Source organism: Gracilinanus agilis, chromosome 5 (assembly GCF_016433145.1).
Source record: "Gracilinanus agilis isolate LMUSP501 chromosome 5, AgileGrace, whole genome shotgun sequence".
Lineage (NCBI taxonomy): Eukaryota > Metazoa > Chordata > Mammalia > Didelphimorphia > Didelphidae > Gracilinanus > Gracilinanus agilis.
The window spans coordinates 14,579,695-14,601,012 of NC_058134.1; the positions used below are offsets into that span (position 1 = coordinate 14,579,695).

Here is a 21,318-nt window from a genome sequence, read left to right on the forward strand (position 1 = left end):
AGGAAATTCCATCATTAGGCCACAGTAGTATCGCTCTGCCTCTGATCAGAGATGGGATCATGAACCCAGGGGACTGGAAGCTGGCAAATTCACTGGGCAGAAAATACCTTAAAAAAAAAAATCTTTCTTATCTGGAAATTCATTCCTTTAAAGTGGGCAGCAGAATCATAAAACGGGCGGAATATCATAGATTTGGAGCTAGAGGGGATCTTTCCGGCCACCTGGTATAACCCCTTCATTTTACAGATAAAGAAACTGAGGCCCAGGGAGCCTAGGCAAGATGGCCATGGCAGACCAGGAGCAATAGCAGTGGAGACAGGATCTGAACCTCAGTCCTCTGGACCTCAACTCTGTACCTTCTGAGCCATCCCACATTCCCTTACAAAAGGATGGAAGAACTAAGTGTCTGTGAAACAGTCTTTGAAAAGATGAGGCTTTTTATGGGAAATCCAATAACCCAAGAAGCCAAGGCTCCAGAGGGGGTGACTCATAAGCACGAGTTCTAGGGGTTGAATTGAAGACACCAGATCAGGCAACCAAGCTTAGCCCCATCACATGACGTGCCCCCAGGCCCTCTTTAATTAAGGAGAGGAGGAGCTGGCCCTCGGCTGGGTCCAGGAGAATATCTCTGCTGCTCTCCCCAAGTGGCCAGAGAACAGGAAGCCAGGCTCTGCGAGTTGGCCGGCCCGAGCTCCATCCCCCACCATCATGGCAGGCCTCTGCTCTGTGCTGGGACTCTTTCTGTTGGCAGGCAGATTGCCCCTCGATGCTGCGAAACGTGAGTTGTTCTCCCCATTTCCTTCTACTCTTGACAGCTAAGAGAGGCTCAGCCCTTCCCAGCACGGATGGGTGGCATCCTGGATGGGCCCGGGTCGGAGCTGGGGGCTGCACAAAATCCCCCTGCCAGGGCACCGGCTTTCCTGGGTCCGAACTTCTCCCTGTCAGGCTCCGGCTCCCGGGAGATAACCATTTCCATTTGTGCTTAAGGGAAGGGAAAATGGTGATGCTCTGATTCATCTCCCCATTGAAAAGTCCGCTCCTTGAGGGCAGGAAGTGCTGGGCGGCTGGATTTCCCTCCCAGGCCCTTAGCCTCGTGCCTGGCCCCCAGGAGGCGTTGTCGGTGCTCCCTGATCCATTGGGGGCTCTACCAAGGCGGCCCGCCCTCCCCGAGGATGCCCTCCAAGCTGCTTTTCCATTGGCAGCCCATGGGCGCTGCTGGCACCATCTCCTCCGGGCTGGATGGGGCCATTGATCTAGGGCTGAGCCACTGACCACAGAGCAGACCCTAATCTCGGATGAACGGATGCCTGAGTCTGGGCCAGAGGGCCAAGGCCTGTGCAGTCTCCGAAGGGGCGTTTCTGAACTCTTCCTCGCTTGGCTTACGCCGCCTCCCCCCACACCCCCAGATTTGCAGGAGCTTGTTAGCCGCCTCGGGTGGGGCTGTGGCAGAGTTGGCTCCGGTCCTTGTTTACAGGTCTGGGAGATCAGGAATGGAGGGAAAAGGGTCTCCTTAAACCCGTCCTGGAAGCCGAGACAGCTGAGTGTAGGGGAAGGGAGCCAGAGCCAGGGAATGGTCAAGCCTTCCTCTGATACTCCATGGCGCCAGTGGGGTGGGCTTTGGTGGGCTACGCCCTGGACCTGGGGGTAGGGGACCTGGGTTTCACTCCTGCCCCTGCTAGGTGCTGTCTGGGGTCACCATGGACAAGCCTTTCACCACCAGGAGCCTCAGTTTCCCCATCTACAAAATGAGAGATTGAGTTAGAGGAAGCCTCCTTTGGTTCTGAATCTGTGGTCCATCCATTTATTGTTTTTGTTCAGTTGTGTATGACTCTTCATAAACCCAAAGACACTGGCGTGGTTGGCTATTACTTTCTCCAGCTCGTTTGACAGATAAGGACACCGAGGCAAACTAGGTGAAGTGATTTGCCCAGTCACACAACTAGTAAGTGTCTAAGGTTAGATTTGAACTCAGGTCCTCCTGACTCCAGAACTGGGGCTCCATCCACTGTGCCACCTAGCTGCCATCAATACTCCAACATTTATTGAGCACTTCCTATCTAATCCAGGCACTTTGTGCCTGAGGAAACAAAGCCCCTGCCCTCCAGGGGCTTCCATTCTAAATGTATGGGAGGGAGACAACCAGCAAACAAGACCCAGAGAAGACAGAAGACAAATTTCCCAAAGGGAAGGCTGCAGCCTACATTCTGGGATCCCTTCGAGCTGGGATTCAGTGATTCCAGGGTCCATAGACGCTCCCACATGCCAGAGGGCTTCTGGACAGGGCAGATCTCAAGCTATCTCCGCATTTGCCCCCCAGGAATGCCCTCACTCAGAGAAGGGCTTTTGGAGGTTTCTTGGAGCAAAGTTCCAAAGCCCAATGATTCTCAGCTTCATCTCTAAGAGATTCCAAAGGCAGACGCCTCTCCTTTCCATGACTCTCATCCCAGAATCCTTCATTCAATCAATGAATGTGGATTTGAAGTCAAAGGACTCTGTGGTTGACTGGCAGGGCGACCTTGGGCCAGTCCTTAGCCCTTTGGGGCCTCAGTTTCTTCATCTGTAAAAATGAGAACTTTGGGGATGGCTCTGGATTTCCTTTCTACCTTTAAAACCCCATGAGTTCTTTTGATCCCCCAAACCCTCTCTCCTTCTCTGGACATCCAAGTTCCCCTCCAGCGGTGACCTGAAAGCTCTTGGGGTCTCCACTGTCAAGGAAGGAGGTTGACTTGGGTGTCTTCTAGGGTCCCTTCCAGCTCTGGCCCCGGGAGCCTCTGACATGGGAGGGGAATGCAGCTGGGATTCTGGGAAGCCCAGCAGTGCAGGGAGGGCGTGTGGAGATAAAGATTTGACAAGTCCTCCCCAGTTCCCATGATCTCCTGAGCCAGAAAAGCCCCTTTCTCATGTGTGGGGCGGCTTCTCTGGCTGGCGATGGGTGGGGTGGGGAAGGGAGGCAGATGTCTGAGCCTGTCTGGTCCTGGCAGGGAATCACTAAATGTTTTTTCCAGCTGGGCTGCAGAGCTCCAGGTGGGCCCCAACCCCAGCCCTGGGGTATGAGCGGGGGCCTGATGGGGGCCAAGCTGCCCCAAGTCTCAGCCTAGAGTATGTACCTGGGAGAGGATCAGTGGGCACAGACCTTCCCTGGGCGTAGGCAGGCAGGTGATGCCCTGTCCCACCCAGCCTTCCCATCTGCTTGTCTGCTGGGGCTAGATGGGGGAGCACATCTGGGCTAGGGATCACTAGAGAGTTTCATGGCTTTGCCTTGGAAGTGGATGGATGTGGGGTTTGTCCATTTGAGGGGCAGAAGGAGAAGCTGCCACCAGAGAATGATCACCGGTGTGACCTTTTGGGACCGGAGCTCCACCAGGCCTTCATGGCTGGGCTTGACATCGGAAAATCTGGGTTCAAACTCTGGCTTTAATAAGAAAAAGAAGAGCCAACATTTAATATACCACCTACTATGCTCAAGGTGCTGTGCTGAGCGCTTTACAAATATTATCTCATCTGAAAATCACAACAACTTTGGGAGGTTGGTGCTGTTATAATCCCCATTTTACAGATGAGGAAACTGAGGCGACTGAGAGTTAAGGGACTTGCCCAGGACCACATAGCTAGTAAATAAAACAACAAAAACAATTCTGGCAATAACTACCTTAGCAGATAAGGAAAAGTCTCAAGTTTGGTGTAAAGGCAGTAAAAGGGACATATATGGAGTCTTGGGTTCAAATCTCATCTTTCCCACTTACTAAGTACCTCCCTCAGGTTCCTTCCCTATAAAATGGGGGAGTTGGACTGCCTTTCCTCTAATGTCCCTTCTAGCTTTATAGCAAACATCCAATGTCCTTCTTAGGCTTTTCCTTCCCTAAACAATATGCAGTGTAATGGAGAATCCCAATCCTGGAGGACTGACTAGGAAACACTTTCCTGATCTCAGAGTGGTGGAGAACACAGATTAGGATCTTGGTCTCTGCTGTCCAATGTGCTGGCTGTGTCCATGGTCTTTGCCTAATTTTAATTTTTGCTATTTGGGTCCAAGGGGAAGGGGGGGGGGGAGACTGCAGAAGGAAGAAAAATGGTAGAAAAATGATTTGTAAAAAAATGTTTCGGCTGTCCTAAATTCCCAACTGATTAGGCACTTAGCCACTCCCTACCTCTGCAGTCTTCCCACACTTTCCTTCCTTCTGCACCATCTACAATGCATCCAGCTCTACCAGCCTTCTTGCAGTTTCTAGGAGATGACCCTCATCATCTGCCTCAGGACCTTTGTCTTGGCTGTGTCCCTTCCCTGGGATGCTCTCCCTCCTCACTTCTGCCTCTTCGTTTCCCTGGCTCCCTTCCAGATTCAGCTCAAATCTTGCTTTCTCCTTCCACATAATCTGTGTATATCTCCTAAGCGCCTAGTTATCTACATGTCGTCCCCTCCATTAGAAGGGAAGCCTCACGAGGGCAGGGGCTCTTCTTGTCAATGGATTGATTGGTTTACAGTGACTAGAGGACGTAAATGATGTAGGTTCAGGCACTTACAGTCTGGTGGATTATGGGTAACATAACTCTACTGAACCAAGGACAATAAAGATAGTTTTTGTCCATCTTTTGGGGACCTTCTCTGTTCCCAGCAGACTTAGAGTTGCCTGGAGCCCTGAAGTTCAGGGACTGTCAAAAGTATGGATGAATCCTTGGGATCCTGACTGCCATCATGCCCTGGACCCTGCCATAGTTGCACAGTATTGGGAAAAGGCCATGTTGAAGAGCTCTGAACATCCTGGAATCTCAATGCCCTCTTGACATTGGCACTGGGTACCCGGTGCCCAGACCCAAATGGCAGTAATGGATCCTCTGTTTGGAATTAGAAAGCATCTGGTCCAGCCCATCATTTTATAGAGGAGGAAAGAGAAACTCAGAGAGTTTTAGTGACTTGCCTGAGATCACAGAGGTAGGTAGCTCAGTGGATAGGGAGCTAGGTCTAGAATTGGGAAGACCCAAGTTCAAATCCAGCCTATGGGACCCTGAGCAAGTCACATACTCTCAGTCTCCTCAACTGTGAAAGAGGGCGAATAATAAAGCCTACTTTCTCCCGTGTTGTTGTGGGTATCCAATAGAATGATTGGCATAAAGTGCCAAGCACGCTGCCCGGTACATAGTAGGCATTATGTAGATCCTAGCCAATATTATTACAAGCAGGAGAGACAGAATTTGAGCCAGGGTCCTCGGTCTCCACATTTCTGTCTTCCACTGTGCCAGCCTGTCATCACTGGTTTCAGGGCAGAAGCCATACTGGTCCTTCTTAATGATTGTTGTCTCTTGTCCAGCTTCTCAGTTCGGAGAGTGGTTTTTGTAAGGAACAATTTCCCAAGGTTTGTAAGTGAGAAACGAAACACCTGCCAGGAAATGTGGGTTCTCCCACATGCAGACATGAAGAGATGGAGGCTCCCAGAGAGCCAAGTCTGATTGAATTGCTTTTGTCTTCCTATCCCAGAACCAATCCAGCACCTGGTAGGGGATGAGTCGTCAATAGATGTTTACAGAATGGAATGGAAGGGGATGGTGTAAATGGAGTGAAACATGTTCCTTTTGGTTTTCTAACTTTGAAAAAGGTTTCCAAAACTTGGTAGAGAATAGATGACGAGTTTCTTTCTCATCTATTCATGATTTTCCTACTTAATAAACTCCAGGAGCTCCCTATGAAACCTAGGAGAAGGTCAGAACTCTTCTTTTTGCCCTCTGTTCCTTGGCTCTACATATGATTTCAGACTCATTATATTTTACTCCCCTTTGAGCATCAAAATAACATTCTTGCTATTTCTCACACGTGACCCTCCATCTCCCATCCCTGCACAGGGTGCTGGGCTTGGAGTCAACAAGACCCAAGTTCAGATCCAGCCTCGGACATTTACTAGTTGGATAACCCTGGGCAAGTCACTTACCCTCTGCCTGCCTTAATTTCCTTATCTAGAAAATGGGGAAATGACCACACCTGTTGTTATGAAATCAAATGAGATATTTGTAAAGTGCTTTTCAAATCTTAAAACCTATAAATTCTAGCTAGCTATAAAATGTATCCTCCTGGAAGGCAGGGAGTGGGGCTTTGTGCTTGTGTTCCCACCCCAAAATCTAGCACAGTTTCAGGTCCCCAGGAATGACCTCATAAATCCTTGTTGATTGATGAATTGACTTAAGTAATAGTAAGCTATTATTTCTCTATTTGCCTGATAAACCAGGTTGCCCATGGGTGAGTGTTCTCTCCTCTTTGCAGATTAGGTCCAAATTTCTCCCAATGTGTCCTGTACTCACTTAGAATTTCCTTTCTGGCCATCAGAGTGGAATGGAGACCAATAGCCATGTTCTGTTCTTCCCCTTCCCAATTTAGGATTTCGAGATGTGGCGAGCCACAGAGGAGCTGCTGCCCCTATCGTCAGGCACCAGGACCGACTCCACGGCTGGTCTCCCGACCAGAACATATGGAATGAAAAGCTCTACCCTGTCTGGAAAGAGGGGGACTCCCAGTGGAAAAACTGCTGGAAAGGTAGTGAGGGGCCACACAGCCGGCGTGTTCCAGGAAAATAAAAAGGAGCACTCGGTCTATTCTGGGTCCACTGCTGCCACCGTAACCCAAAAGGCAGAACTGTAATCACACACCACTATTACTTGCATTTTGCAGGACTTTGTTTTCTGTTCGGCAAAAATAATAGTGATTATTAGAACACAATAAAATATAATGCGATAAATTATATTATGTTATTATTGTTATTTTGTGTGTGACAGTTGTAATTACAGAGCAGTGTTACCTGGATTTTGCAGGACTTTGCTTTCTGCTCAGCAATAATAACAATAATAATAGCGATAATTATGATATAATAAAATATTATTTTGCATACAACAGAGCTGTAATCACATGCCAGTATTAGCTGCGTTTTGTAGGACTTCGCAGCCTGCTCATCAAAAGCAATAGTTATTATTATATTATTTTATAGCATCTCAAATTATAGCATTATTGTTATTTTGAATATGACAGAGCTGTAATTTCGTGCCAATATTACCTAGATTTTGAAGGACTTTGTGTCTCATTCAGTAATAATTATTACTAATAATGATAAGAAATATTATTTTCCACCCTATTCTGTACCATATTAATAATACCAGAGTTTTGTTAACAATAACAAAATGCGTAGATTCATACAGCACTGCCTGAACTTTGTCGAATTTCCTTTCTGCTTAAAAAAAAATAATAACAATAATGACGATGATGATAAATATTATTTTGCATGTGTCATTTCTAAAATTATAGACCAAATTACCTGACTTTTTCAGGACTTTGCTTTCTACACAATAATCATGATATAAAATATTATTTTTCCTATGATAGAGCTGTAATTACATCCTGGGATTTTGCAGGATTTTGCTTTCTGTTCAGCAAAAAATAATAATAGTAATAAAATAATAATAATAATAATGGTCATTATTACTATATAATGCAATATGGCATCATATTATATGTTATTATTGTTATTTTGCATATGACAGAGTTGCAATTACATATCAATATTACTTGGATTTTACAGAATTTTCTTTTTTGCTGAATAATTAATTGTTATGATTAATAACAAAATATTATTTTGCCTTTGATCAGGCCATAATCATATATATTATTATCTGAATTTTACAGGACTTTGCCTTTTGCTCAGTAATAATAATATAATGATGACACTATAATAAAATATTATTTTGCTTATGGCAAAGCTGTAATCACATACCAGTATTACCCATATTTTTCAAAATGTTGCCTTTTGCTCATTATTATTATTAATAACTAAATATAAATTTGTACATGACATAACTGGAATCATATGCCAATTTTACCTGGATTTGCAGGGTTTTGCTTTATTATTATTATTATTATTATTATTATTATTATTATTATTATTATTATTATTATTATTATTACTAACAACAACAACTAAATATAATTTTGTATATGACATAACTGGAATCATGCTAATATTACCTGGATTTTGCAGGGTTTTACTTTTTGCTCTATTATTATTATAATTAATAAACAAATATAATTTTGTACATGACATAACTGGAATCATATGCCAATTTTACCTGGATTTTGCAGGGTTTTGCTTTATTATTATTATTACTAATAATAATAACTAAATATAATTGTGTACAAGACATAACTGGAATCATGCCAATTTTACTTGGATTTTGCAGGGTTTTGCTTTTTGGTTTATTATTATTAGTAGTAACAACAACAACAACAACTACTACTCCTACTACTCCTCCTCCTACTACTATTACTACTAAATATAATTTTGTACATGACATGACTGGAATCATATGCCACTTTTACCTGGATTTTGCAGGGTTTTGCTTTATTATTATTATTATTAACAACAACAACAACAACAACAACAATAACAACTAAATACAATTTTGTATATGACATAACTGGAATCATGCCAATTTTACCTGGATTTTGCAGGGGTTTGCTTTTTGGTTTATTAGTAGTAGTAGTAATAATAATAACAACAACAACTAAATACAATTTTGTATATGGCATAACTGGAATCATGCCAATATTACTTGGATTTTGCAAGGGTTTACTTTTTGCTCTATTATTATTAATAATAATAATAACTAAATATAATTGTGTACATGACATAACTGGAATCCTAGGCTAATTTTACCTGGATTTTGCTTTATTATTATTATTAATAATAATAACTAAATATAATTGTGTACAAGACATAACTGGAATCATATGCCAATTTTACCTGCATTTTGTAGGACTTTGCTTTTTGGTTTATTATTATTGTTATCATTAATAATAATAATAATAACAACAACAACTAAATACAATTTTGTATATGACAACTGGAATCATGCCAATATTACCTGGATTTTGCAAGGGTTTACTTTTTGCTCTATTATTATTATTAATAATAACTAAATATGATTGTGTACAAGACATAACTGGAAGCCTATGCCAATTTTACTTGGATTTTGCAGGGTTTTGCTTTGTTATTATTATTAATAACTAAATATAATTGTGTACAAGACATAACTGGAATCATATGCCAATTTTACCTGCATTTTACAGGACTTTGCTTTTTGGTTTATTATTATTGTTGTTGTTAATAATAATAATAATAACACCTAAATATAATTTTGTATATGACATAACTGGAACCATGCCAATATTACCTGGATTTTACAGGACTTTGCCTTTTGGTTTATTATTATTATTATTTTAAATAATAATAACAACAACTAAATACAATTTTGTATATGACATAACTGGAACCATGCCAATATTACCTGGATTTTGCAGGGATTTACTTTTTGCTCTATTATTATTATTAATAACTAAATACAATTTTGTACAAGACATAACTGGAAGCCTGTACCAATTTTACCTGGATTTTGCAGGGCTTTGCTTTATTATTATTATTATTACTAATAATAATAATAACTAAATATAATTGTGTACAAGACATAACTGGAATCATATGCCAGTTTTACCTGGATTTTGCAGGGTTTTGCTTTTTGGTTTATTACTATTGTCATTTTCATTAATAATAACAACAACAACTAAATACAATGTTGTATATGACATAACTGGAATCATGCCAACATTGCCTGGATTTTGCAAGGGTTTACTTTTTGTTCAATTATTATTTTTATTAATAACTAAATATAATTGTGTAAAAGACATAACTGGAAGCCTGTGCCCATTTTACCTGGATTTTGCAGGGTTTTGCTTTATTATTATTATTATTATTAATAACTAAATATAATTGTGTACAAGACATAACTGGAATCATATGCCAATTTTACCTGCATTTTGCAGGACTTTGCTTTTTGGTTTATTATTATTACTGTTATTATTATTGCAAATAATAATAACAACAACAACTAAATACAGTTTTGTATATGACATAACTGGAATCGTGCCAATTTTACCTGGATTTTGCAGGGGTTTGCTCTATTATTATTATTAATAACTAAATACAATTGTGTACAAGCCATAAGCGGAAGCCTGTGCCAATTTTACCTGGATTTTGCAGGGCTTGGCTTTCTGCTCAGTCAGAAATAAGCATCCACTTTTCTACCCTAAGCTAATGGATCTCGTGCTCTACGACATCGTGCCGTTGTTCTCGGGCCTAAGAGAGCTGGAGCTGTAATTTCCAACCAGCGGTACCTGGGTTTTGGAGGACCTGGATTTCTGCTCAGCAAAATAACGCTGAAGCTCACACTGAGGATTCTTTTCTAGCACTTTGTCAAATCCCCCCAGATCTCCCGGCTCGCTTTATTTGAAAAGGAGCCCTGCCTAGCCCCCAGCTCCTCGGTCCTTTCTTTCTAGCCGCCGCCGCAGCCGCCGCTAATGCCGCCGCCGCCGCCGCCGGCCCCCATCCCCACCCCCCGCCCCCAGGGGGGGAAGATGTCGGGAATGACGGTTTACAAACTGGTCATTCTGGGACCAGATGGAGACGAGATTGAGCACAAAAGCTGAACAGTGGGAGGCGGGCGGGGGGCTTCAGACAGCCTGCGAGTGTTCCCCATTCCTGCCCCAGCGCTTGCGGACCGCAAAGGGAGCCCTGGCTGGGCTGAACCTTCGCAGCTGATGAATTAGCTGGAAGGCTCCAGCCCCAGGCTCTGAGCGGTCCCATTGTAGGGAGATGTGCGGGGTTTCTAATAACCGTTAGGCGCCTTGTAGTGGCTGAATTCGATTTGTTACGAGCCAGAGGGGAGACCGAGGATGGAGCGAGGAAGCGTGTCTGGCCCCGGCCGGCCTTGGCCGAGCGATGGGGCTCCGATCCCGGTGCCCCTCAGGTCCCGTCGCACTGCAGAGAGGCTCTCCTGCCCGGGGAAGGGGAGTTTTCCTCTGTGGCCAGTGAAATCAGAGGCCCATTCCCCATCCTTCAGAGGTGGCTGATGGGATGCCCTCCCAGAGAAAAGAAACAGGTGGCGCTGGGTCAAGGCCCGCGGAGTTTGCTAGCTTTGTTTTTGTTTCCCAGGAGGACAGGTGCAGGCAGTCTTGACTAGTGACTCCCCAGCCCTGGTGGGATCCAACATTACCTTTGTAGTGAGCCTGCTCTTCCCCAGATGTCAGAAGGAAGACGAGAGGGGCAATATCATCTATGATGGGAGCTGCAAAAATGGTAAGGAGACAGCAGCAGCTGTGTGAGCCCAGAAAGAGCCCTGGTTGCGAACCCCAAAGACCAGGGTTCGAATCTTGGTTCTGCCACTCTAGGGGAATAGATTTAGAGTTAGAAGAGACCTCATCTAGTCTGCCCCCTTGTTTTTCAGCCCGGTAAACTGAGGACCACAGCAAATTCAATGATTTGCTCAAGATGACACAGGTCGTGAGTGCCAGTGCAGGATGTGAACCCAGTTTCTTGGATCCAGTCTTCCTTCTGTACCACCCCACTTTCTACCTGGAGGTTCTGCTCTTATAGTCTTGCCTCTCTCCGTTCATAAATTCTCTCATCCATAATAAATGGGTTTGGGATAGATGACTGGACAGATCCTTCCTTTAATCTTCAATTTCTAAACTTTTTCCAGACCCGAAACTAGATGGAAGGGCATTCACTTGGCCATCATAAATAAGTTAACCAAACTACAAAGGCCAGAGTAGCCCAGAAAAAAAAAATCCTATCTTAGCCATGGAGATTTGGAGAGGTTTGTGGTTCTGGTTTGAATGCACAGCTGCCCCCAACTGAGTGACACTGGGGTGGATGCATGGCCCCATCTAGTTTCTTCTTTAAAAAAAAAAAAAAAAAAAAAAAAAGAGTTCTTCTAAGAGGGATCTGGGCGAGCAGAACCGCCTCACAAAGGCTGTATTGTCAGGTACAGGCTTTTTCCTAGGCTCAAGTGGAACTCTCCAGGCTGGTTCTCAACGGAGTTTTTGTGCTGGGAATCTGAGCTCTTTGGGCTATTCAGAGAGCAGACAATTTGACAGATGGGTCCAATGATTTTCATTTCATTCACTTTAGCACCTACTATGTGCCTGACCCAGTTAAGGCTTGTGATATTTGTTTCATTTTTTCTTTACTTAAAGCAACTAAGATACCACCCCATTTCATAGCAAATGCAATGTTTCCGGTTACAATTGTTAGACCGATAATAATAAAAATTAGTAAAAAAAAAAATAATGATAGTAGTAGTTCTAATAATCAGAGGAGCAGTGGCAATAATATTAGTAACAGCAGCAGTTGTTAAAATAATCAGAGTAGTAATAGTAATAATAATAATAATAGCAGCACTGCTGCTAATAAAAATAATAATAGTAACAATAACAAAAGGATGACTATTTTATGAGATACAGACCAAGTTAATCCACTTCTCTAATCAAAGAAAAAATTTTAAATAACAAAAATTTCTGATCTGGATCCATAATTTTATCCTGTAGGAGTGATAATAATGAAGATAATAATAGTAATAATTTTTTAAAAGAATGGATATTTGGTGAAATACATGTCTCATCAATCTCTTTATTCAAAGAAAAATTGAAAACACATTTCTAATCTGGACTTGTGATTTTATCCTATAATAGTAGTAATAATAATACAAATATTAGTCATAATCATAATAAAAGAATGGATATCTAGGGAGATACAGGTTTAGTTATTCAGCATCTTTAATAAAAAAAAAACATTTCTCCTCTGGATCTGTGATTTTTTTTCATGTATAGTAGAAACAATAAGAATAGTAATAAGAAGAAGGATAAAAGAATGGATTTTTGGTGAAATGCAGCTCTAATTAATCAATCTCTTTAATTAAAAAAAAAGAATATTTTAAGTACAAAAACATTTTCTGATCTGGACCTGTGATTTTATCCTCGTGGGAGAACGTAGGATGGAAAATTTCTGCCCTCATGTAGGTCAGCAACTGTCTCTAACTTAGAGTCTTAGAGAGCTGCCTGGGGGCCTGGGAGGTTAAGTGGCTCACCCTGGGTCACCCAGCCAGTCTAGTATGTGTCAGAGACACGACTCCATTCAGGACTCCTTTCAGACTCAAGGCTACTTCTCTTTTGCATGTTAACATCAATACAGAAAAAAGAATCTTCTTAGCGGATGCTGTTAAGATGACATATTCCCTGAACTAGGAGTCTAATTAATCAACTTCTTTAGTAAATCAAAGAAAGCTTGCAAAAGGGAAATTAGCAGGACCAGTCCGGGGATTCCGCTGTTTCTCGTCCCTTTCTCAGATCTCATCTGTGTTCTATCCCAGTGAATTTTTTCCCCTTTCTGAAATGAAAGCCCAGGCTGCTTGGTATTAAAAAGTGTTTGGAATTTCTTAGGATTCCTTCTTTTAAAAAAAAGCAAACAAATAAGCACAATGGCACGGCATAGCTTATTGCTTCTAAGTAACATATTTCAAGGAGAGATTACATTAACTGAAAATGACTGGCCATTCATCGATGTCAAGAATGCAGAGTGGAATAGCCTTGAATATGGAATTTAAGATTTAAGAGAACCTTTGAGAAATAGAAAAATATCCTTTTTGCTCCTCTTTGATAAGAACAACAATAAAGAATAATCCCTGACCATGTCCCAATTAGGCCCTGGGTACCATGAGATGGCTCTATTCTTCAGGATGAGGGTCTTTGCTTACAATCCCTACAATTAGATGCGCGACTTAATTAGTGCACATTTAGGGACCCTCATTATTCATTTAGTTTTATAAATAGACTTAAGTCTTCTGGCTAATGAGGCCGGGCCACAGTATCGGGCTCTGAGTTGGAAGTCAGAGAAGAGCTCGGCCATTTGTTATTTTTAGTGGGATAATGATCTTGGAAGATGGGCAAGGAAGAATGCGGGGGCCATTGTGACCCCACTCCTGCTCAACAGTCTTGATTTAAAGCTGAGCTCAACTAACTAGTTCTGAAACCAGACTCCTGTCAGTAATTTCATACATGCAAAAGAGTCCTTGTGATTTTTTTTTTTTAACAAAACTTCTCATGAAAAAACCATCAGTTGGATTTGAATGGGCTGGTGATTTGAGAACCAATCAGTAGATAAGTGCCACATTAGGTAATTAGCCTGAGCCCAGCCAGAATTACAGGTTTTCAACTGTCCTTCTATATTTTAATGGAGTGGGGGTGGGGGGTGAGGGAACCTACTGTCAACCCCCCATCTCCCTCCGTTCTTCCCCACCCCCCAACCCCTATAGATTCTGACCCATTCCTTTTTGTGTGTAGGCACCACCCGGTCTCCGGATTCTTATGTGTACAACTGGACTGCGTGGACAGAGGAGAGAGACTCGGGAAAGTGTCCTAACAAAAGCACCCATCATGTGTTTCCAGATGGGAAGCCCTTTCCTTGTCATCCTGGATGGAAAAGGAAGCATTTCGTTTATGTCTTTCATACACTTGGTTGGTATTTCATGTGATCTTTTCCTTTCTAAGAGTGCCCGACCTGGGAGTCGGGGTTCGGATATCCACTGCTGGGGAACCCCAAACAAGACATTTTGCTTTTCTGGGTCTCCTTTTCCCCATCTAGAAATGAGAATGCTGAGGTCCCTTCTAGTTCCCAATCTAGCATGCTACAATGGCTTTTCTATCTATCCTTTGGATGAAGCGTGCCCAGCAAATATCATTTGTACGAGACTATTGTGAGACATAACAGCTGAAAAAATCCTCAGCTCCCGGACCTAGAGAATAGCCCATTTAACCTCATTTTAGAGAGGAGACTGTAAAGTGCTTTGCAAACTTTAAAATATTCTACAAATGCTTATTATGATTATTATGATCATCTTGGCGAGGCATTTTGACATCCTTCTCTCTTCTTATCAGAATGTAAGAGTTGTTTGCCTAAAGGGGGTACAATAGCTGCTCTATTCAGTTCTGTAAGCTTTGGAAGGAGGGACTGAACACCTGAGATACAGCTCCAGCTCTGCTGGTCACTCTCTAGCTGGGTGGCCTTGACCTGTGTGACTTGAGCTCTTTGGGCTGTCATTCCCTCACGTGTAGGATGATGGGGTTTGGCCAGATGCCCTCCAAAGTCCCTTCTGGGGAGCTCCCCCTGACTCTGTCTTGCCTCTTCCCCCTCACATCCCATCAGCATTGCTCTGTGGCATTTGGGAGAATTCTCCACGAATCCTTGTGAGATTTCGGTCAGGACTTGTCTTCTTTCCTTTGACCACAATCAACGGCAATTATTTGGTTCGTCTTCCTAAACAGCATGGTGCTCTTGGAACAAAACGGCTCCCTGGTATACATCAGAAGAGGGAAACCTTGTGCTTCATCGCAGCACTCCTAGCCCTGGGACTTCACTAGTTGTTGGCATCTCCAGGTGATGAATCTCTCCTCCCAAGCCCCCGGAACAGGTTGACAACTATCTATAACAATAGATATATCTATATCTATCTAATATCTATAATAATAGATAGTTGTCAACCTGTTCCGGGGGCTTGGGATTCCTAGTGAGTGGCCAAGTAACTCAGCCAGAGTCTTATGACCAACATGGATCAATGTATGCTTTTGAGCCACCTCTTCCTGACAGAGGATGACTCCATTCACTATGGTGGCTCTCCTCTCTTTTGAAGTCCCGTGTAACTAAATTACTCTATCAGCTAGGTCGGAGATTATCGATTTTTATTTTTTGTCTTATCCTGGGAGTAGAGTCCTCATTTATAACACGGAGTCCATCCTCATGAGGTTAATGTATTCGGTTCAACTGGAATCCATAGGCATTTTATTCTCCCCAGTCCCCTCCACTGGAGATCCTGCCTAGGATCTCATTTGATCCCCATCCACCCACCCATGCCACAGGGTTATTCCTACTCCTTCCTGAAGACAGACAGGTTGGAAAGAGCCTGGGATCTGGAACAAGAAGATTCCAACTTCAGACTCAGTCACTTAACTTCTGTCTTTAAGCTGGCTTCCTTCTTGGGAGGGGACAATTAGAAAGTACACAGAGCTCTTTGTCATTGGAAAATGAGTAATTATTATGACTCCTCTCCTACAAGCCATGGATAAGTTAGGGACTGCCTGTATTATCCCATAATCCACTTCTTATTTCATCCAAACCCACAGAGACTCTCTAAGAAATCCAAAGTTTATCTTGTTGTTCAGTCGTGCCTGTCTCTTGTGACCTCATTTGGGGTTTTCTTGGCAGAGGCCCTACAGTGGTTTGTCACATCCTTCTCCAGCTCCTTTTATAGATGAGGAAACTAAGGTAGCCAGAGTTCAGTGTCTTGCCCAGAATCACACAGCTAGTAAGTGTCTAAGGCTGGATTTGAACTCAAGTCTTCTTGACAGGTCCATCACTCTCTATACCAGTGGTTCCCAAACTCTTTTGGACTACTGCCCCCTTTCCAGAAAAAATATTCCTTAGCCCCCTGGAAATTAATTTTTAAAAAAATTCAATAGCAATTAATAGGGAAGATAAATGCCCCTGTGGCCATCACTGCTTCCCTGGATCGCTGCAGCACCCACCAGGGGGCAGTAGCGCCCACTCTGGGAATCACTGCTCTATACTATGCCACTTTTTCATTGGAGCAAGTAAGTGGTTCAATGGATAGAGTACTGAACCTGGAATCAGGAAGACCTCAGTTCAAATCTGACTTCAGACACTTACTAGCTGTGTGACTTTAGACAAGTCCCTTAACTCAAATTTACCTCTGTTTCTTCATCAGGAAAAAGGGGATAAAAATAACACTTACCTCCCAAGGTTGTTGTGAGGAACCAATGAGATAAGAGCACAGTAAGCACTATATAAGCATTAGCTGTTATCATTAATCTCACTTATGAGGCTGTTCCTAGTTTTTAACTGCTCAGAGTTGGGCTTCTTTCTTAGCAATCTTTTCTTCTTACACCATTATTTGTTTTCCCCTGCTTCCTCCATTCCACATCAATCTGTACAAATCTTCCCACTTTTCTCTGAATTCATGATATTGGTCATTTCTTCTTGCATCATGACATTCCTTTACATTATTATAGCACAGTTTTGGTGATTCTTTTTTGCTACCGCAAAAAGTGCCAGTATAGATATTTTGGTAGACAGTTGTTTCTGGATTGGATCTCCTTGAAGTATGTAGCCTATAGTCAAGATTGTTGGGTCAAAAGGTAGGAACAATCTAGCCATTTTCCTCGCATAATCTTAAATTGATATCTTGATCTATCGGACAAATTCACAGCTCTGTCACAGGTGGATCTGACTTCCCACAGCCCGCACAACACTGGCTGCTCCCATCTCGTGCCATCTTTGTTCATTCATAGGATGCGAGGTGAAGCCTCAGAGGCATTTCCATTTGATTTCTCTTCTCTGTGACTTGGAACATGTTTTCGTATGGTCACCTAGCTTACTTACAACTCTTCTTTTGAAAACTAGCATACTTTTGACTACTTATCTGTCAGGAAATGGCTCTTGGACTTCTTTTTTTTAACAGCTCTTTATGTATGTTAAGTGTCAGACTTTTGACAGTAATATTTGATGAAAAATTTTTCCTCCTCTGGTTTCTCTTCTTATTCAATCTTCAATAATTTTTGTTTGGAAAAAGCTTCTTAAATTTTATATAACCTAAATGATCTATTTTGTCTTCTACGCCTCATGTAGTTAAGAATTCTTCTTCTACCCAGAGTTGTGAAAAGTAGCTCCTTCCATTTCCATTTTTAAAAAATGATGTAACTTTTTTTTTAACCCTCACCTTCTGTCTTGGAGTCAATACTGTGTATTGGCTCCAAGGCAGAAGAGTGGTAAGGGTAGGCAATGGGGGTCAAGTGACTTGCCCAGGGTCACACAGCTAGGAAGTATCTGAGGCCGGATTTGAACCTAGGACTCTGTCTCTAGGCCTGGCTCTCCATCCAATCCACTGAGCTACCCAGCTGCCCCCAATGATGTAACTTTTAATATTTAATCTGCATAATCATTTGGAGTTTATTGTAGCATATGGTATAAGATTCTGGTCTAAACTAATTTACGCCAGTGCTTGTAACATACCTAGTTTTTCTTTAGTAATTAGTCACATAGTTAGTAACATACTAGTCTTTCTTTCTTTCTTTGTTTTTAAACCCTTAACTTCTGTGTATTGGCTCCTAGGTGGAAGAGTGGTAAGGGTGGGCCATGGGGGTCAAGTGACTTGCCCAGGATCACACAACTGGGAAGTGTCTGAGGTCAGATTTGAACCTAGGACCTCCTGTCTCTAGGCCTGACTCTCAATCCACTGAGCTACCCAGCTGCCCCCCATACTAGTCTTTCTGTTAGGATATTTGTGTTTCCAAACCTTTCAAGTATTGGACTATTATTTTCACTTCCTTTATTCTACCATAGCTCCCTTCTGCCCAACGGGAGCAGAGAGTGACACTGTGCCAAAGATCCATTGAGTTTCTTATTTAGGCCTTAATTTGAAATGTGTAGGCCAGTGGGATGGCCTTTATCCACATCTGGAATCAGATAAATCTGCATTATTGTCTAGGAGTCTGTTTTTGCTACCTTGCACGTGTCTGCCTTTAAGTTGTAGCCTCTCTAAAAGGCAAAACTTAGAGATGGGCCCTTAACACGAGGTATCTTCCAACAGCAAGGGACAGCCAGAAACAATGAATGAAGATGGAAGGAGGCGAATACAGGGTTAATTAACTTTATAGCCATTAGGATTAACCCAAAGGGGAGTGGTGAACTCCACCCCTTGGAGGTCTTCAAGCAGAGGCTGAATGACCACTTATTGGGCATGCTGTAGCTGGGAGGGGTTCTTTTTGGGGGTAATTCCAACTCCTCTGGCCCTTCTTTAGAACTAGACCCCCTACAACTGGTAACTGTGATTTGCCTTTTCTCACAGGCCAGTATTTCCAAAAATTAGGACGCTCTTCAGCAGTGGTGTCTGTAAACACAGCCAACATGACGGTTGGTCCCCAGCTCATGGAAGTGACTGTATACCGAAGAGGATACAGGAGCTACGTCCCAGTGGCATCTACTAGGGACATATATATGGTCACCGGTGAGTGATTGACACAGGAACTGGGCATTTGGCCCTGCAAGTACCAGGAGTCTAGGCCAGGCAAGCAGAGGGGATTGAAGATGACTCTTGTCTTCTTAGAACTCTCCACTACATAGGGGGCGTAATGCCACATACCTGCTGGTATGTAATACAAGACTGCTGTAGTATGGGATTGAATAGAATGGAACGGAATAGAAGAGGCTAAAAAGGGAACCAAATTCCAGTTCAATGTTTGAGAAAACCAGGGGAAATTCTAGGGAACTTGAGCAATCAGGGAAGGCTGCAAGAAGGAGGTGGCATTTCATCTGGGCCTTGAAACCTGGAAGGGATTTCGGCAGGGCTGGAGAAGCATCATTAAGACACGGTCAATGGTGTGAACCAAGGCAGAGAAGAAAGAAAACAGTCATTTTAGTTTATAGGAAAACTCAAGAGAATAGAAAATCTCATATATTTCCCACATTGATTTTTGGTGCCTTGGCACTTCAGGACTAGGACTTCAAATGATCATGTTTTCACTCATTTCCTTGGGGGTGGGGGGGCATCTTTTTCCAGATGAAATTCCTGTCTTTGTGAATATGTCCCAGAAGAATGATCGCAATTCCTCCGACGACGTCTTCATCAAGGACCTTCCCGTTCAGTTTGACGTTCACATCCACGACCCCAGCCACTTCCTAAACACGTCGGCGATCTACTACAAGTGGGAGTTTGGAGACAACAGCGGTTTATTTGTTTCCAACAGCCCTGTATTTAATCATACTTATACCCTCAATGGAAGCTTCGTGCTCAATCTGACCATCCAAGCTGCCGTCCCTGGCCCGTGCCCTCAGCCCTCACCCGGGCCGCCAACGTCTCCTCCTCCTCCTCATTTTATAGGTAAGCCCAAGGCAGGTGAGCCCTTCCATGGGCCGCTGTGGATCTCTTCCCCCCAGCCCCGTGGAGGAAGAAGTATCCACGCCAGCGATATTTTTAGATTGCTGATTTAAAGCGGTGGCTAGAGATAATGCAATTATCCTGTAACGGCACCTATTAAAAAAAATCACTAATCACCACTGCAGGGTTAGGAAGAATGAAAAGGATCGTGCATGCTGCTTGTTACATGGGGAAAAGGGTGAAAGGTTCCAAGAAGCTTTGTAGGCTGAGCTGGAGAGCTTCTGATAATCACAGAATCTCAGCATTAGAAGGAACCGCCCCCCCCCCCAAACAAATCTCTGTAAAGTACTGACAAATGTTTGGATCGCCTTTGCTTGGAGGCCTCTACTTAGAGAGACCCCATTCCTGCTTTCCTCCCTGGTGAGGGTTCAGTGGTTAGGGAGATTTATAGTAGGGTTATCACATTCCACTTTGGGGCAAATCTAATGCTTTAACACAGCTCTCTGTCTTCAGCTACAAGCAAATTTAGAGCTGGAAGGGACCCTACTGGCCATCCCCATTTTACAGGTGAGGAAACTGAGGCAACAAGAGGCAAAGGGACTTACCCAGGGTCACGCTGCACTGAGGCAAGATTTGAACTCGGATCTTCCTGGCTCCAAGTCTAGCCCTCTAGGTGCCACCTAGCTGCTCTCCTAGCCTTTCCTATATTAATCAGTCAATCAATTAGCATTTATTAAGTGCCTCGGCTAAGCACTATTTCTACTTCTTTCCTCATTCTTCTAAGTCAGGAGAACTCTAGTCTTTGTTCCTGGTAAACACACACGTTCCTAAACATTCAGACCAAGACCTCACCTTAAAGAACTTCATATTTAGTGTTGTTACTGCCTACGCAACACATACACGAATGACTGTGCCCCAAAACATTACATGGTGCCCTGATTGCTCCCGGGGGCTGCTGGCTGAGTTCTGAGAAGGGAAGGGCACATTGGTAGGACATGGTGAGGCTAGAGAGAAGGGATGGGGCCAGGTCAAGGAAAGCCTGGGAAGAGGAGCTGAGCTATTAAGACTTGATCCAACAGGGAATGGAGAGCCATCAAAGGGTTTGGGGAAAGAGGTGCTATGAGTAGAACTGTGTAAAGAGAGGATTAATCCAATGGTGTTGGGGATGTTGATGAGAGACAAGAAGAATCTAGGAGGTGGGAAGAAATATCAGGAGACTCCTATAGCCAGGCAGGTGGCAATGAGGACTTGGACTAAGAGGGACTAAGTTGTGCTTTGGTATAGACTTCAGAGTATTTTTTAATTTAGTCTAACTTTATGATTTCCTAGAGTAGAAACTTCTTCTACCCATGCAGAGTCCATATAGCTCTAATTGGTCATTTTACAAAGTTATCTGGGGCATTGAAAGCTTTAGTGATTGGCTAGTATGTGTCAAAAGCACTATTTGAGCCCAGACTTTCTGAATAGAAAGCCATTACCCCATGCTGCCGCTGCCTTTTTAAGTATCTG

At 43.1% G+C, this 21,318-nt stretch overlaps 1 protein-coding gene across 1 annotated transcript in view; it reads left to right on the forward strand.

The window, feature by feature from the left end:
* Positions 1-708: 708 nt before the first annotated feature.
* GPNMB (glycoprotein nmb) overlaps positions 709-21,318 on the forward strand; it is a 34,277-nt gene continuing 13,667 nt past the window's right edge. Inside the window, exons 1-6 of the mRNA XM_044678476.1 lie at positions 709-778; positions 6,365-6,520; positions 11,019-11,162; positions 14,204-14,377; positions 18,781-18,939; positions 19,492-19,812. Coding sequence (XP_044534411.1) covers positions 709-778; positions 6,365-6,520; positions 11,019-11,162; positions 14,204-14,377; positions 18,781-18,939; positions 19,492-19,812 — 1,024 coding nt within the window. The remainder of the gene's footprint in view (positions 779-6,364; positions 6,521-11,018; positions 11,163-14,203; positions 14,378-18,780; positions 18,940-19,491; positions 19,813-21,318) is intronic.